The following is a 16446-nucleotide window of genomic DNA, read 5'->3' as shown; positions in this document are numbered from 1 at the left end:
TTTGCTCCCCAAAAAGCAAAACTCCTTTACTACTTTAAGTGCCTCATTTCCTAATCTAATTCCCTCAGCATCACCCGACTTAATTCGACTACATTCCATTACCCTCGTTTTCCTTTTGTTGATGTTCATCTTATATCCTCCTTTCAAGACACTGTCCATTCTGTTCAACTGCTCTCCCAAGTCCTTTGCTGTCTCTGACAGAATTACAATGTCATCGGCGAACCTCAGAGTTTTTATTCCTTCTCCATGAATTTTAATACCTACTCCGAACTTTTCTTTTGTTTCCTTAATTGTTTGATCAATATACAGATTGAATAACATCAGGGATAGGCTACTACCCTGTCTCACTCCCTTCCCAACCATTGCTTCCCTGTCATACCCCTCAATTCTTATAACTGCCATCTGGTTTCTGTACAAATTGTAAATAGCCGTTCTCTCCCTGCCACCTTCAGAATTTGAAAGAGAGTATTCCAATCAACATTGTCAAAAGCTTTCTCTAAGTCTACAAATGCTAGAAACGTAGGTTTACCTTTCCTTAATCTTTCTTCGATGATAAGTCGTAGGGTCAGTATTGCCTCACGTGCTCCAACATTTCTACGGAATCCAAACTGATCTTCCCCGAGGTCGGCTTCTATCAGTTTTTCCATTAGTCTGTAAAGAATTCTTGTTAGTATTTTGCAGCTGTGACTTATTAAACTGATAGTTCGGTAATTTTCACATCTGTCAACACCTGCTTTCTTTGGGATTGGAATTATTATATTCTTCTTGAAGTCTGAGGGTATTTCGCCTGTCCCATAAATCTTGCTCACCAGCTGGTAGAGTTTTGTCCTTGACTGCCTCTCCCAAGGTCGTCAGTAATTTTAATGGAATGTTGTCTACTCCCGAGGCCTTGTTTCGACTCAGGTCTTTCAGTGCTGTGTCAAACTCTTCACGCAGTATCATATCTCCCATTTCATCTTCATCTACATCTACATCTACATCCTCTTTCAGTTCTATAATATTGTCCTCAAGTACATCGCCTTTGTATAGACCCTCTATATACTCCTTCCGCCTTTCTGCTTTCCCTTCTTTGTTTAGAACTGGGTTACCATCTGAGCTCTTGATATTCATGCAAGTGGTTCTCTTTTCTCCAAAGGTCTCTTTAATTTTCCTGTAGGCAGTATCTATCTTACCCGTAGTGAGATAAGCCTCTACATCCTTACATTTGTCCTCTAGCCATCCCTGCTTAGCCATTTTGCATTTCCTGTCGATATCATTGTTGAGACGTTTGTATTCCTTTTTGCCTGCTTCATTTACTGAGTTTTGACATAGTTGTACATTTATCTTGCTATGAAAATTACATTAATTGACAACATCCAATTAAATGAAGTATTTTATTTGGCTAGTTATAGTATGTTGTGTAATTTATTTCTTTTGCATCTTGGATTCTGTGTGTTCTGTGTACATTATTTTTCATGTGACTGAACTTGCTGCTGCTACCACTGGCCAACAGCTGATATATTATTAAATAACATACATCAAAATACTTTTCTGTTGTAAGTAAATAAGTACATTTCTTCAAATTCTTCTTGAAATGTTGTCTAAACTTTGTGCGTTTGTAATAGAGCCGGCCAGAGTGGCCGAGCGGTTCTAGCCGCTACAGTCTGGAACCGTGTGACTGCTATGGTCACAGGTTCGAATCCTGCCTCGGGCATGGATGTGTGTGTTGGCCTTAGGTTAGTTAGGTTTAAGTAGTTCTAAATTCTAGGGGACTGATGACCTCAGCAGTTAAGTGCCATAGCGCTCAGAGCTGCCTCTCTCTCTCTCTCTCTCTCTCTCTCTCTCTCTCTCTCTCTCTCTCTCTCTCTCTCTCTCTCTCTTTTCACTTAAACTGTTAGAATAAAATAGCAGTGAATAAGTGTTTTGTGACATAGTCCGGCATTAAAAATTGAATTCTGATACGGAATAGCACATATACCTTCTCTAAGTTTGAGCTCACTAATGTGAAGTCCTGCAGATAGTTGGAAGTCTATATTGTTTGGCTGTTACATAGTGATAGCTCACCTATAATGGAGGGAATAATGTGAGAAGATATTGCTTTAAGGGGGAGGATTTTTCCTCCATGAAAGTACAACCATATAAATATGTGGTTTAAATATTTACTAGCGCTTTGTCTTTCTTAACCTTCACAGATACTCAGCACAGAATTTGAATCCCATTCATCATGGCAACACTATGGGAATGAGGTTGGTTAAAAACTCTTTCTCCTCATCCCCTCACCCCATCCCCTCCTCTTTATATCACAGTGTGTAAAGCCTCACATTACAACATGTAGTGACTTTGACATCTAAAGGTGTCAGATATTTTGCTAGATATCAGCATTTTTCTAGTGTAGTTATAAATACTGGACCCATTCCACTTGACGAGCAGCCTCAGGTAGCACCTGATGAAGATAACAAGTCATGTTGTCGAAATATCATGCAGAACGACACTGATATCTGACAGAATACTTGACACCTCAAGATGTGAACAGGATACAGGGAATGTCTGAAGAGTTCAATGTAGTCACTTCATCAAAATACTTATTTTATGGAACTAATAAGTGTGTGTTGGCCTGAAACTTTTTCATTTATTTATATTTCTGATAGTCAGATGCATAAATGCCTCTGTTTTGCAGTATTTTCTCCAATGCACATAAATATATATCAGTTGTTATAAGTCTCATATGGATAAGTGTAATTTAAATTTTAATACATAGGTACTTTGGTTACTGTATATAGTTTTATCGGCATGTGACTATTCTATAATCAAATGTAGTTATAACTTTGTTCTGCCTTGCTTTTGTACATGCCACTTATATTAAGTCTTTGCCTTTGCAAGAGTGGAGACTTCTGAAACAGTTACCCACAGGGGAGATAGTGCTGCAGTAAAATAGTTGGTTATTTTATGGAGCTGAGTGATTTGGAGCAATGCTTAAAACAATGGATACATATTTGGGAACAGCAGGGTTCAAATCCACACCTGATCATCCAGATTCAGGTTTGCCCTGATTTCTGTAAATCATTGCAGATCAATATTTGTTCGACAAGTCAAGCTCATGGCCGGTTTCCTCCATGTCCCTGTACAGTTAAGTTTAGTATGCAATCTCTAATGACTTTGATGTTGACAAAACATTAAAGTAAAACCTTACTTTTATCATATATGGGAAAAGCCAGGTTTGAATCCTAGTCTTGTAACCCTGCTGAAAATTTTGTATTTACTCCACACCATTCAATGTGAAGCCTTAACTTAATCTGAACTGAGCTAGTACCTCATTTCTAATTACCTAGATGCTACAGAAAATGAGCAAAAAGACTTGGTATCAGTGGTAACCTTTATTTACTAACTTTTTACTTTATTAATGTAGATATTGGAAATAAATGACAAAACAGAAGTGGTATTTAGTCTACCCTTCACTTCGCTGATAAATGATTCTGTAATGCTGATAGCATAAATGCTGCATGTACTTTACTTGGGTGTACAGGGAATTGTTACGCTGCTCTTTGCTCAATCTGTATTCTACACTTGGCACTTTCTTCTTGTAATAGCCTTCAGATTTGTGTTTTGTAGTTATTTATGAAACTTCTACATGTTTAAAAGCTGTAGCACCCTAATGATAGCTTTTTCTTTTTAGTTCCAGTAAATGGAGTCTCATTAATTTTCAACAATATTTTTTTTTCTTTTTCTGTCATAAATTAGTGCTTTATAGTGGACAGCTTGCAAATGCAGTGCTATCTGCAGTTGAAGAAGCAGGAGGTGTTATGAAGAAAGAAGATCTTGAAACATACCAGCCTAAAAGAAGAAAAGCACTGCACTCTGTGTTTGGAAGTTTCAATATAATAGTACCAGATTCTCCTTCTGGTGGACCATTCCTCTTGGAGACACTAAGGAAATTAGATAACAACAAGATAGTTGGAAACTTTACTGAAATGATACAGGCATTAACTGCAGCCATGCAAGAAACATACAGAACACAATTCAACTCATTTGGTGAGTGACTAACTGTTTCACTGGTTGATGTACATTAACATACTTTTAACATTTATAGAAATAATGCAGAGAGTAGAGAGAACCTGACACCTCGCAGCCGAATTACTGGTGATTGACAGATACATAAACAAATGTGAGATTATTTTATGGTGTTCATTTCATGCTGATTTTAGAAGCAACTAAAACATGTCTCTATTAAACAAGCAAACTGCAATGTTAAACTGGTGGAATAACAGGCTTGCATGATCTAGTGATATCAGAGATCTACCTGTTCACTATGTGCACTCAGTCTGGATTAGCACTGCTGCAGTCTGTTTAGTGTTACCTGGCTTAACTGGTCTGCATTCATGTCAGAGGCACAATATTTGTATTACATGAAAGACCAAAGAAGAGGTTGGTTGATCCACAAATAAGTACACACCAAGTCTAGTAAACACCAATTATATTATCAGGGACCTGTGTTGTCCAGTTAAGTTGGTGTCACAATTTTAATGAAAGATAAATGTGCCACACACCAGACTTCACAGAGCCTTCACCTAAGCCACTAATTTCAAGTAATCTTTATCTCCTGTAAATGGGACTAATAGTGACCCCAGTGGAATACCAAATGAAATATACTACTGCAATGCGGGAATTTATAAACGAAATGCCAAGAAGGTGTACGGAGTGCTGGATCACACAGTTGATCTATACCTAGTCAAATATCCACTGAGGGTGAAACACGTGTCATTTAACAGCACAAAAAGCACACATTTAATTACTTAATCTACAAATCTGGACCATTGTGTATTGGAATTATAAATATAGCCCTGACAAAAGATCTGGAGCAAAAATCTGTTAATGTCTGCTGCAAGCTGTCATTAGGAAATTAGTATACTAGTCTGACACAGTTTTAATCACTGCTATTGACATTTTCTGTTTTTGTCCAGGTGACATGCCTGACAACACCTCTGATCATGGGCTCCTCAGTTCAACAGCTTTGTGGAGTTATCCAGAAGCAGTGGGCTCTCATGTTGCTGCTGTTGATCTTAATGACTTGTATGTTTCTATTGTGAGGTTAGTGTGTTGTGCCAAAGCTTGTTATATCCAAATGTTTTCTGTTTAGAAAGAAGAACATTAAACTGTGTGTGTATCTGCCCAAAATGATAGTTATATTTCTCATTTCCAGTGGCTTGAATACCTGGTTTGGTTCACAGCTGTTGACAAAAGAGGGATTTGTATTAAATAATGCAATGGAAAATTTTAATGCAGGAAGTAATGCATTTGCTCCAGGAAAAAGACCTTTCTCACTTGCTACACCAATTATAGCAGTACAGAAAGAGGTTTGTGGAAGAAGGCTCATTTCTGGAGTGGGAGATGCAGTAGTTGGCATTCAGCTGCTTGTAGAGTACATAACAAGAGAAAAGAATATTAGCACTAGTATGGAAGCTCCACGTTTTCGGTACAACCCTGTGGAGAACCAGATTCAGTACGAAGGTAAGGAAATATTATTTATATAGTAACGTGTAACTTAGTGATAATGAAACTTCTTTACATGTTGATGTATTATGAAACGAAAGCAACTGCAGGAATGGAACTGTCACTCTGTAGCAGTGTGCCTTTATAATTAAATGTACTGACAGATAAAAACTGCTTACAAGAAAGCTCTCACCAATGAGCCATCATTCTAGCAGCCTGCCTTGAGTGCCAGTAACTTTCACCTATTCCTTATAGTTATAATATGTCACCAAGTTTAATTATTGTACACACTCTACTGGACAGTTAAAATTTCAGTGTGGAATCAGTTCTTAGGTTTCAGTTAAGTCATCATTCGTAGATTCTTTATCAGAAGAGTAATAGTTGAGCAAGGTATGTAAGAGAACTTTCCATGAAATTAGGAGTCGGATAGGGATAGTGGGAAATTGAAGGTTTGATTTGTGTCCTGAGATGTGTTGGGATGCTTCTTTTGTGTCGTTTTCTTCTTCTTTCTCTTTCAACCCAGGAAAAGGAGTATCTGGTTCAAAATCTCAATATATAATACCAACTTCTTTTGCTTTGGTATTAGATTACACTAACGTTCAAAGCTTTCACTACGTGTTGTCATTGTATCTTCAACAGCTGAGTGTATTTCAAATTAGTGTTCGCTGTATATAGCATAACAATATGAGATTTTAATGTGTACAGTACAGTAGTTTCATCAAGATTTGCATGCTCCCATAGACTTCAGATATGGGCATCTCAGTACTTTGTGACAGATCTGGACTATTGTAAAAAATTCCTAATCATTGCACAGGAATTGTTCCTTTCACAGGTTGCCTTCCTGGCTAAGTGTACTGCAGCCACTAAAAAAAAAAAAAGTGCTAGCTCTTATTCAAAACTTTGCTCTGAAATACATTGTACAGATATTGTAAAATTAAGCAAAATATTTTCAGATTAAATAAAAATTTCCCTTAAAAATGGTTAAAGCAAAGATTTGACATGAATTGTTCCCTGTCTTGTATAAATAATATCTAAGTATGGTTTGGAGAGGTAATGAACCATTTAATAACAAAAAAAAAAGAAAAAATTATTAGGGTTGATTTTTCATTCACCAGGGGAGAAATCTTATGACTATAAGACTTTCGTCATAGATTTTCAATTACACAGGAAAAACTTTTTTGCTGAAAACACCTTATTCTTATGTTTTTTAGGGTGGAAAATCCAAATATGATATTTAAAAAAACTGTATCACTCACCATTTCTTCACATTTTACAGTTAAATTTATAGATGATGTTGGTAGCACTGCTGAAAAACATTTGCTGGCAAAAAAAAGTTCAATTCTATTTTTGTATTAACAGATTATGTTTTGTTTACTGTCAACCTAACCTCACTTTCCCGTTTCCTGTACATTTACTAAGTACAATGTCTAATCGTGGTTGTAAAAACTCTGCTGACAGGTTTTGTTGTATTTGTGGTGAATTTGTGATTAAAAAACACCAAAGAAGCATTACAGACTTTGTGAAAAAGGTTTATCTATCATACTTTGAATCTAAAGTTAGTGATCAAGATAAATCTTGGTCGCCACATAAGGTGTGTTATGTGTGTGTTGTAGATCTGAGAAAATGGTCCAGCAAGCAAAAAAAGCCTTTAGATTTGCTATTCCTGTGATATGGAGGGAGCCAAGAAATCATTCTGATGATGTCTACTTTTGCAGTGTTGATATTACAGGTCATAATTCGAAAACAAGAAAGTAATAAGCTACCGTAATCTTCCATCCACTGTCAGACCACTAAGGCATAGTGTAGATTTGCCAGTAGCTGAACCACCAGATGATTTAAATTCTATTCCAATAGAAGTATTTTCTGATTTACAAGATCCAGATGATGATGAATTCCATTGTGAGATAGTAAGTTTAGAGCCCAGATTGTTTACTCAGACTGAGCTTAACGATTTGGTTAGGGATCTGGGCTTAATGAAAGAAAAACCTGAATTGCTTGGCTCTAGATTAAAAGAAAAGAACTTACTGGCAGTTGGAACCAGCATATACATGTGTAGAAAGAGAGAGCAGCAATTTTCCAAGATTTTTCAACAACAAGGTGATTTACTGTACTGCTCAGAAATTCCCAGTCTAATGAATGAGTTAGGTATTGAATACAAAAAGGAAGATGGAAGGCTATCTATTGATTCATCCAAAACTAGTTTAAAGGCTGTTTTATTATACAATAGTAACATGTATGTATATATACCTGTTGGACATTCTGTACATATGAAAGAAAGCTATGAAAACCAAGAAATAGTGCTAAATAAAATAGGCTATTCTGCTCATGGCTGAATGATATGTGGTGATCTAAAAGTAACATGCATACTTCTTGATCAGCAAGGCGGCTTTCTCAAATTTCCAATTTTCTTGTGTGAATGGGACAGTAGGGCTAGGAATCAACACTGGTGCAGAAAGAACTGGCCTGTGAGGGAGTCTTTAAATCCTGGCGAGAAGAACATTCTATGCAAAAACCTTAGACGCAAAAAAAATGTACTCCTGCCACCTCTACATTTAAAGTTAGGCCTAATGAAACAGTTTGTAAAAGTTTTGCCTAAAGGTGGACCATGTTTTAAGTATCTCTGCCAAAAGTTTCCACATCTTTCTGAAACTAAACTAAAAGAAGGCGCCTTTGTTGGACCTGACATTAGAAAATTGATATTTGATGTTAACTTTGAATCCACAATGACCTTAAATGAGAAAGAACCATGGGTATCATTCAAGCAGGTTGTTACAAAGTTCTTAGGACATGAAAAAGACCCAGAATAAGTTTCTATTGTAGCTACAATGTTAAAGAAATTTAAAACTTTAGGATGTTTAATGAGTGTGAAAGTTCACTTTTTGAACAGTCGCTTTGATTACTTCCCGTACAATATAGGTGATACTAGTGAGGAGCAAGGAGAGTGTTTTCACCAGGACATTAAAGTGGTGGAAAAACTCTACCATGGCTGCTGGAACACCAACATGATGGGGGACTACTGTCGGTCACTTCATCGAGAAGTTCAGCAAGCGACTCATTGTAGAAAAAGCTACACAAGAAGCTTCAAAGAAAAAAAAGAAATAAAATACAAACCAATTCTAGCTGACAAGTGAAACCTCTACTAACACATATCTTAGTTTTAAGTAGCTAACTGTAAATACAAACCATGCTTATGTTGTAATAAAGTAGTTCATTAATTTCCCCATTTACCATAGAACATAGGATTTTTATACTATATAATAAAAAGGATATTGCTCGAAAACTATGGGTGATACAAAAAAACTAAGGCTAGAGTTGGTTCAGCTCATAAAAATCTATAAAGATCTGCTACCAAAGTAAAAAAAGTTTTTTAAAAAAAATTGCTGTCCTGTGTTATTTTTTCAGTTATTTGTTGGAGAAGAATGTCATCATTTTCCTCTGATCCTGCAGGAATCTTGCAGGAAATGACAGTTTTCCTACTCTCTAACAACTGAGATGGGTTCTGATCTGATATATATGATTACAACAGTTAAATGTAACAGTAATTTATGGTAAAATATGGTTAAGAGTAAAAGAAGGTCCCCAAAATATACTCTCTACCTCTGGATTATGTTCTTATGTCACTTATTTGAAATGGGGAGGGAGGAGTGGAGAAGATAATTTTATTTAGTCATATAAATATGTAGTTTCTGTGTATTCCATTCTGTAAACAAATATGACATAAAATGGCAGTATGTGAGTTTCCACACAGCAGCATTGTGGACAGTAACAAGGTGAAGTATACAAAAAAGTGGTGGTCAAGCAAACCAATTTGGCTGTGTTACAATGAGATATCTTACATAGCCTGTACCAGTCATGGTGATGCAATGGATAAGACATTGTACTTGAATGGAAGGATGATGTTTGAAATCCCCATCCGGTCATCCTGATTTAGGTTTTTAATTGTTACTCTAAACTCAATAAGGCAAATTCCCGGATGGTTCCTTTGATGACACAGCCAGTTTCCTTCCTCATTCTTGCCCAATCTGAGCTTGTGCCCTGTCTCTAATGACCTTATTGTCATTGGGATGTAAAACCCTAATCTTCCTCTTCCTCCTTCACCTTTATTACCCTCTGATATCGCCACACATGTAAGCTTGCCATGCAGCTGCCAACTCTGTTCCATTGCTTGAAATGAAATGTCAAATGGATGACAGTAGGTGATCTTAGTGGTCACTCATAATTACGAAAATCATTTGTGTTCTTGGAACCAGTCCACAAAAGGTGTAGCTACATTGTGATACTGATGTATGACATCGCTTTTAGAACAATTGCAATGTTGTTAAAGGTGCTGACTCTAAATGGGGATCATGAACCCAGAAACTGTTTGTGCATTTTCCTGTTGATACCCGTTCTTAATATATTTCTTATGACCTTGTATATGTGGGAGTAATGGTCAATAAAAATGAGTCACGTGCCCATTGAGCACTGCAGGTAATGTGAAAATCCCGAATTGCTGTCCCAAGTGAGGTCCTTTGGGGAAGGGGTTTGGGGTAGGTTGCCTTCTTCTGGCCTGCTATGAAAGTTCAGGAAAGTATATATGTTCTTTTGATAATTGTGTTGAGTTGTAGTAAAGTATATACTGATGTCAATATGAAGTTTGAGGACAAAGGTATGTGCTAACATGCATCTACTTCTGTCAAATAATGCCAAAGGAACCTCAGAGCCTCATCTGACAGATTGCTCACCTGCAAGTGTCACATATCCTCACAGTGTGAGATGCCACACAAACACTTGGAATTTAACCCAAGGCATTGGTGCGTATTATAACAATCAAGAAAATTTTCACCACTACTCTTGCTCCCTCTGATAGCCAGATATTGATGAGACTTTCTTCCACCTCCATGACTACGAGCAGGTACCTCCATGCTGCTTGCCACCACAGTAGCATGTATTACTGACCTAAGATGTGGAGAGGGGGGGGGGGGGGGCGCTCTGGTGTGCTGTCAGTTCAAATCATAATTTATTGCCTTGCAAATTGAATGCAAAAAATTGAAATAGAATAGGCCTAAATATGGAGTAAATTTAAATTGTGTTAAGAAAAATATAATAGAGATAACAGAAACAGTGGTTAAATAATAGATTAGAACTGTCAGGAGATGGACAAAATCAAAGAACAATATTTAAAAAGATCAAAGCTGATGTAAAAGTGATAAGCCACAAGGTATTAGACCATCAATGGGTACTGTAATTGATAAGTGGGGAACCACCAGGTCAGATTTCAAAAAAGAAATAGTTCAAACTGAAGTTTGGCCATACCAATATTGGGAAATGAAAAAATCTTAAGAAATAAGTGTATGGTCAGGAATGAAATAAATATAGTCTATGTAAACTATATGTAATCTAGTCAATTATAATATAGTGTATGAAAATAAAAAAGGGTAATATGATATGTTCAGCAGTAATAATATCCATAAAACTCAACAAGGAGCATATTATACTATTGACAAAGTCCATTTATAATTACTGTATTATGTGTCGGTATGTACAGTCTAATATATAAAAGAACTGTACATATGGACATTTGTTGCAGAGAGCTGTGCTACGTGTTTTAAAGTATCCCCAACAACATTCTAAAACTGAACTTGAAAAGTAGTCAAAGAAATAAGTATCATCATTAATCTATAAATGGAACTTTAAATTTAATTGAGAACCTAATTTAATGAAACTTACTAAAACATTTAATCTATGTGACATATTAGGACTGCAATTTATATCTCGTCTGTGACTGTGGAGTTTCCACATACTGTTAATCATCATGAAGTTTCAGTATCAGTTACTATTTGCCACTCTCAATTGAAATGAGTGGCTTTAATCTGTCTTAATGTTTGAGTATTGAAATATTTATCCATTATGTTTTCAGCATGGCATAAACCTGAGATGAGCAACAAGACATTATACCAGCTTCGCCTTTTGAATTATAAAGTGAGTGCAATTCGTGAACCATACCAGAGCTCAAATTTGATAGAAAAAGTTGGTGATACCTTATCGTCACGTTCAGATTCAAGAGGAGGTGGTGTGGCCTCGCGTTTTTGATCTAGAGTTCCCAGTTATCTTATGTTGTTATGTCAAAGTAGCCAAAGATATTTTGTGATATCTAATTTATATTTATTTATGCAAAGAAGATCACAATGAACAGGGAAATGTAACTTGTGCAAATAGCTGAAAACTAAGTAGTAGCTGGAAACACACTCTGTGAAGTTCATGAAATGTGTCATGCCTTCCGTGATATAACGAGTCTAATATTTGTATCCAGCTATGAGAGAAAAATATGGTTAAAGATTGTATGGCATTTGTACATGGTGCATGTTTTTGATTTTATTGCTGTTATTAATATTGTTACTGTTATTTATTTATTAAATAGGCTTTGAAAATAATTTATTCATTAAACAGTAATTTTCTAACAAGGAATAATTATTTTTACCTATTCAGATTGAAATTTCTGAAAGTAAATTTTATATTTAACAAAAGAAGTGTCCCCTTAGCCTCACAACAGATGCTGCATCCCTCTCAATCTGGGGTCTGAGTGACCTGCTCCTCCTTCCAAACATCCCAGATATATCCCTCTGTCTTCTCTGATGAAAGAACTAAAGTTTACAAAAGATCGGTGAATAATTTATTTATTTATTTATTTATTTTTTTTTTTTCAGTCAGCAGTACTGAAATTTTCCCCCCTGAATGTAAGCACTGGCCAGCCAGTCTGTCTCCTTGTAATTTTATTGTTTTCTCAGGTGACTTCTCCTTTTGATACAGCAGTTGTTAGCATGAATTACAAGGGCATACAACTGTACTACTAGCTATAACTGACACACAAAGTCCAGTTTTGTTATTAATTCAACTTGTTAAGTGTTTGTTAAGTGTTTGATAATGTTTGAGAATGTTGATAAAAGGTCTATTTATTAATGGGAAAATCAAAACTAATGTTGCAGTATTATATTTGTAACTTAGTTATTACCTCCTTTTGTTCTGTAAGTATATATTTTACATAATGTACACAGCTTTAAATGAGCATAAATCAATATCTGTGTGCTATGTTCATTATGGAATGAAACATCTTGTAAGGTATGAACCTTGTTTGAAACTTACAAATTTGTCAAACTGTAAGAGGGTGTGGAAGTAAAATAACTGACAAATTTTGACTTGGCAAAATTATTTTTCATTCTTATTTTAGAGCATGTTATTCTGATTATCAGTGCAAAGTTGTCTGTCATGACCTTTTGGAAATACACACTGTTCACACTAAACATATTTCAGACCAAAGACCATTTTCTATGGTTGTCATGATAAAAGAGGCATACGAGAATCTACATTAGCTTGATGAGCTCTATCTCACAAATACATTCATTTAACAGTCTCATAGTAAGGGGATGCCCATATTTGTCAAAGTAATATATGTTTGCAAAATTGGGCTGCAGCTAAGGTAACCCTGAGGCAATGCTTGGAAAAATAATCGCATAATGCAAAACAGCTCAGAACTTCAAATGTGACAATTGACAAGTACTTGTGATTGACAGTATGGTGTCCATGATAAGCACTATCAAGTCCTCTTTCTTAGAATACATTTTTCCCAACACAGGTGTAAGTTGAAGGTGCTGTAGTAGGTTTTTAAATTTCTGTAAGTTTCCTGAGCCACATGCCCGTGACCTCAATGCTCTTGATAAAGTGCATACACAGATGATCATGGGCTTCTAGGGAATAAGATGTAGGTTCGATTTTGATATACCTGTGGTTGCATAATTTTTGGATTAGTAAAGAACACACATTTGAAGATACTGTATGGTAACGGTGGTAATCCACTGTGTTGTCATTCATTTTGTGCCAGTGCCATTGCTGTGGCTACTTTGATAAGGGACCTCACTTTCAGCCATCAATACAAAAGTTTTATGTTGTGGAGATAGGTACTTGTTTGAAGGCTCTTACAAGAACTGTAAACACTTTGCACAGTAGTACAGAGGATATTCTAAAGTAATCTTCAAAGTATTCACGTCGACTGCAGTTATAGCAGAAAATTAAACAAAATTGTGAATGAGATTGTTCCACTTTTTGATGAGATCAAACTTGTCTGAAGAATGGGGGCTCTTTCTGATAATTAATCTGTTCATGGGCAAAAATATGGGAACACCAAAACCACAACTCATTACCACAACAGATGCCAGGGAAGTTTGCAGGCTTGCGCTACCCCCAAAAATCACTTATTCAGCTAGACAAGTAGAATAGTAGTGTGCCATTTGTCTCAGACTTTGGCTCAAAATGACAAACGCAGCCAAGTAGAATGTAAATGTGCTGGTTGCCTTGGGTTTGCACTGCACTTACAAATGCTGAGTAGGGTGCCTCAGGTGTGGGAGGAGGAGTGGGTGTGGAGGCAATGGTTGACAACACAGTACTTGTGTAATATGTTTCAACACCTCACTGGCACTGCCTTGTCCTGCCAGTTGCAGAAACAGTCTGAAATCTTTGAAAGTAAACTGCAACTGTCAGATCTTCGAACAGCACGGTCTTCTGACATTTCCCTAGGGAACTTCCATTTATTACCGCCAGCCGGGGTAGCCGAGCGGTTCTAGGCGCTACAGTCTGGAACTGCGCAGGTTCGAGTTCTGCGTCGGGCATGGATGTGTGTGATGTCCTTAGGTTAGTTAGGTTTAAGTAGTTCTAAGTTCTATGGGACTGATGACCTCAAAAGTTCAGTCCCATAGTTCTCAGAGCCATTTGAACCAAACCTCCAGTAATGAGTGAGGGAGGGGAAGAAATTATGATCCATGTGGATATTCTGTGTTATCAGATACAGAAAATGGATATTTACCTAACTTTTGCATAAAACCAGCCAACAGTTTTTGAGTGTGAAATTACAAACATTATGGAAGTTGTGAAAAAAATAGAATTGTCCAAGTATCATAAAAGAAGGAGAACTTAAGGTGTAGTGGTGATGTGTAATCTACTGCAGGAGGCAAAAAAGTACGTGATGATATAATTTTCGAGGCAAAAGAGAGATTCAAGCTCAAGGGCACCTAGTTGTGGCTCCCTCTTTTTATACCAAAGAACTTCACCACTTACTCTTCCAGTTTTCCATAAACTCCCTTTAGAGCTGCCACTGAATGGTATTCTTCCCTCTCTCTCTCTCTCTCTCTCTCTCTCTCTCTCTCTCTCTCTCTCTCTCTCTCTCTCTCTCTCTCTTTTAAGCAAAGAATCTTTGAATGAAACTCTCCATTAATTATGGAAGTGAGGAGTTCAAAAGCATGTGTATGGAGTTTTGAATTATGTAACAGATAATAATTATTCTTTGTGATGCACTGAGCAAAACTGTGAAACTCTTGAAAGCTATAATTCCAGTGGCCACATCAGAAGCAGCAGAACAATGGGTTTCATTACCATGCATCAAAACCTTCTTACAGAATACTACGAAACAAAAAAGATTATCAGCACTCACAGTGCTCTGTATTGATTGACACCTCCTTTTTGGAATTCCTGACTTCAGTCAAGAGTGATTGACAAATTTGCAAATATGAAAGAAAAAAGAATGAAGTTCGATCACCACCACATCAAAAAGCAGACACACAATCGAACCCTTTAACACTGGTCCTACTGGAAAACATTAGTAAGGCAGGCCTACTACTTTTCGCATGCATAAAATTTGCAATTCATGTTAATTTCTTTTATTGTGCGAAGTAATATTTTATTCTGTGTAAATTTTTGCCATTATTATGACTAGATGCTGCAGTGACATGAACAAGCAACCTGTTTGTCATACATTACAAAAGCATGAGTAGCATGCTGATTTTTCTCTCCTTTGTTAATGTATGTTTTGGTGAGAAAAATGCACCATCATCTTTTCTGGTCATGGGCCACCACTGCCTGATACAGTGTAGGAAAATGGGTGGCATTCAGAACAGCTTCTTGGAATGGAGAAATGCAAGTCCTGTATGATTTTCAAGGGACCCGTACAACATTCTTCCTGCAAAATTGGCAAGTTCAAGTAACAATGGGGTGGACAGCAATCGCACATCCTTCTCTCCAACATAGACTCCAAAGGGTAAATGATATTGAGGTTTGGTGAGTGTGGTGGCCAAGGGAGACGTGACAGTTCATCTTCATGCTCACAAAACCAGTATTTGCCGATGCGAGCTGTGTGAACAGGGGCCCTGTCAGCTTGGAGCACAGCATCTCCCTTAGGAAACAAACATTGTACCCTGAAATGGAACAGATCAGCCAAAATGGTCACATAATCCTTGGCAGTAATTCGACCTTGTGGGGTAACAATGGGGACCATGATATGGCAGACCAAATCATCACTGAACCCCCACTACGTTTTACTCTTGGGATGCAAACTCGGCCAAAAGTTGGAAACAGTGTGAAGCAAAACCTGTCTGTCCGAATGACATTCTTCCACTGCTCAATAATGCATTTCCCTGCTTAGGAAGCTCCCTTCATGTTATTTTGATGCTGGCAGGGCCCACAAGCACAACATTCATTTCTGCAGTGACATTTGCAGCTGTCATCCTGTTTATTTTTCATCACACTCCTCTTCAATGATCATCTGTCACGATTACTCAACACTTGCTTGCATTCACTTTTTTACTTAGAAAATGATGTTTTTTTGCTTTCTCTGTATGTGGTGTAAATCTTCGATATGGTGCCCCTTAATACACCAAACATTTCAGCTATCTTGGTTATGGAAGCACCACCATACAATACCATACCATACATACCACTGACAATTTGCCCATATTCTAAGTCATTTAACTCCCCAACATAATGCACTCACAATACAGAACACTGTTCTGACCATGACTGCCATTTGCAATGTATTGAGGAAATTGCATAGGCGCCATTCATGGTCAAATACAACAGCACAACCTACAGGTGTGGCTAGCACCTGCATTTATGTTCAAGCATGCATTTCTTAGCATTTCCATATTTTTATCCATCCCTGTATGTGTAGTATTTGAT

The 16446-nt window shown here is 36.9% G+C and overlaps 1 protein-coding gene across 1 annotated transcript in view; it reads left to right on the top strand.

The window, feature by feature from the left end:
* The window catches only part of LOC126297545 (glutathione hydrolase 7-like), a 54521-nt gene extending 41880 nt beyond the window's left edge, over nt 1-12641 (top strand). The window contains exons 6-9 of the mRNA XM_049988466.1: nt 3718-4008; nt 4938-5064; nt 5177-5484; nt 11366-12641. Of these exons, the coding sequence (XP_049844423.1) occupies nt 3718-4008; nt 4938-5064; nt 5177-5484; nt 11366-11538 (899 nt within the window). The 3' untranslated portion in view covers nt 11539-12641. The remainder of the gene's footprint in view (nt 1-3717; nt 4009-4937; nt 5065-5176; nt 5485-11365) is intronic.
* The last annotated feature ends 3805 nt before the right edge of the window (nt 12642-16446 follow it).

Source organism: Schistocerca gregaria, chromosome X, assembly GCF_023897955.1.
Source record: "Schistocerca gregaria isolate iqSchGreg1 chromosome X, iqSchGreg1.2, whole genome shotgun sequence".
Classification (NCBI taxonomy): Eukaryota; Metazoa; Arthropoda; class Insecta; order Orthoptera; family Acrididae; genus Schistocerca; species Schistocerca gregaria.
The sequence above is the reverse complement of the archived record's forward strand: the minus strand, read 5'-3'. Positions and strand labels throughout refer to the sequence as shown.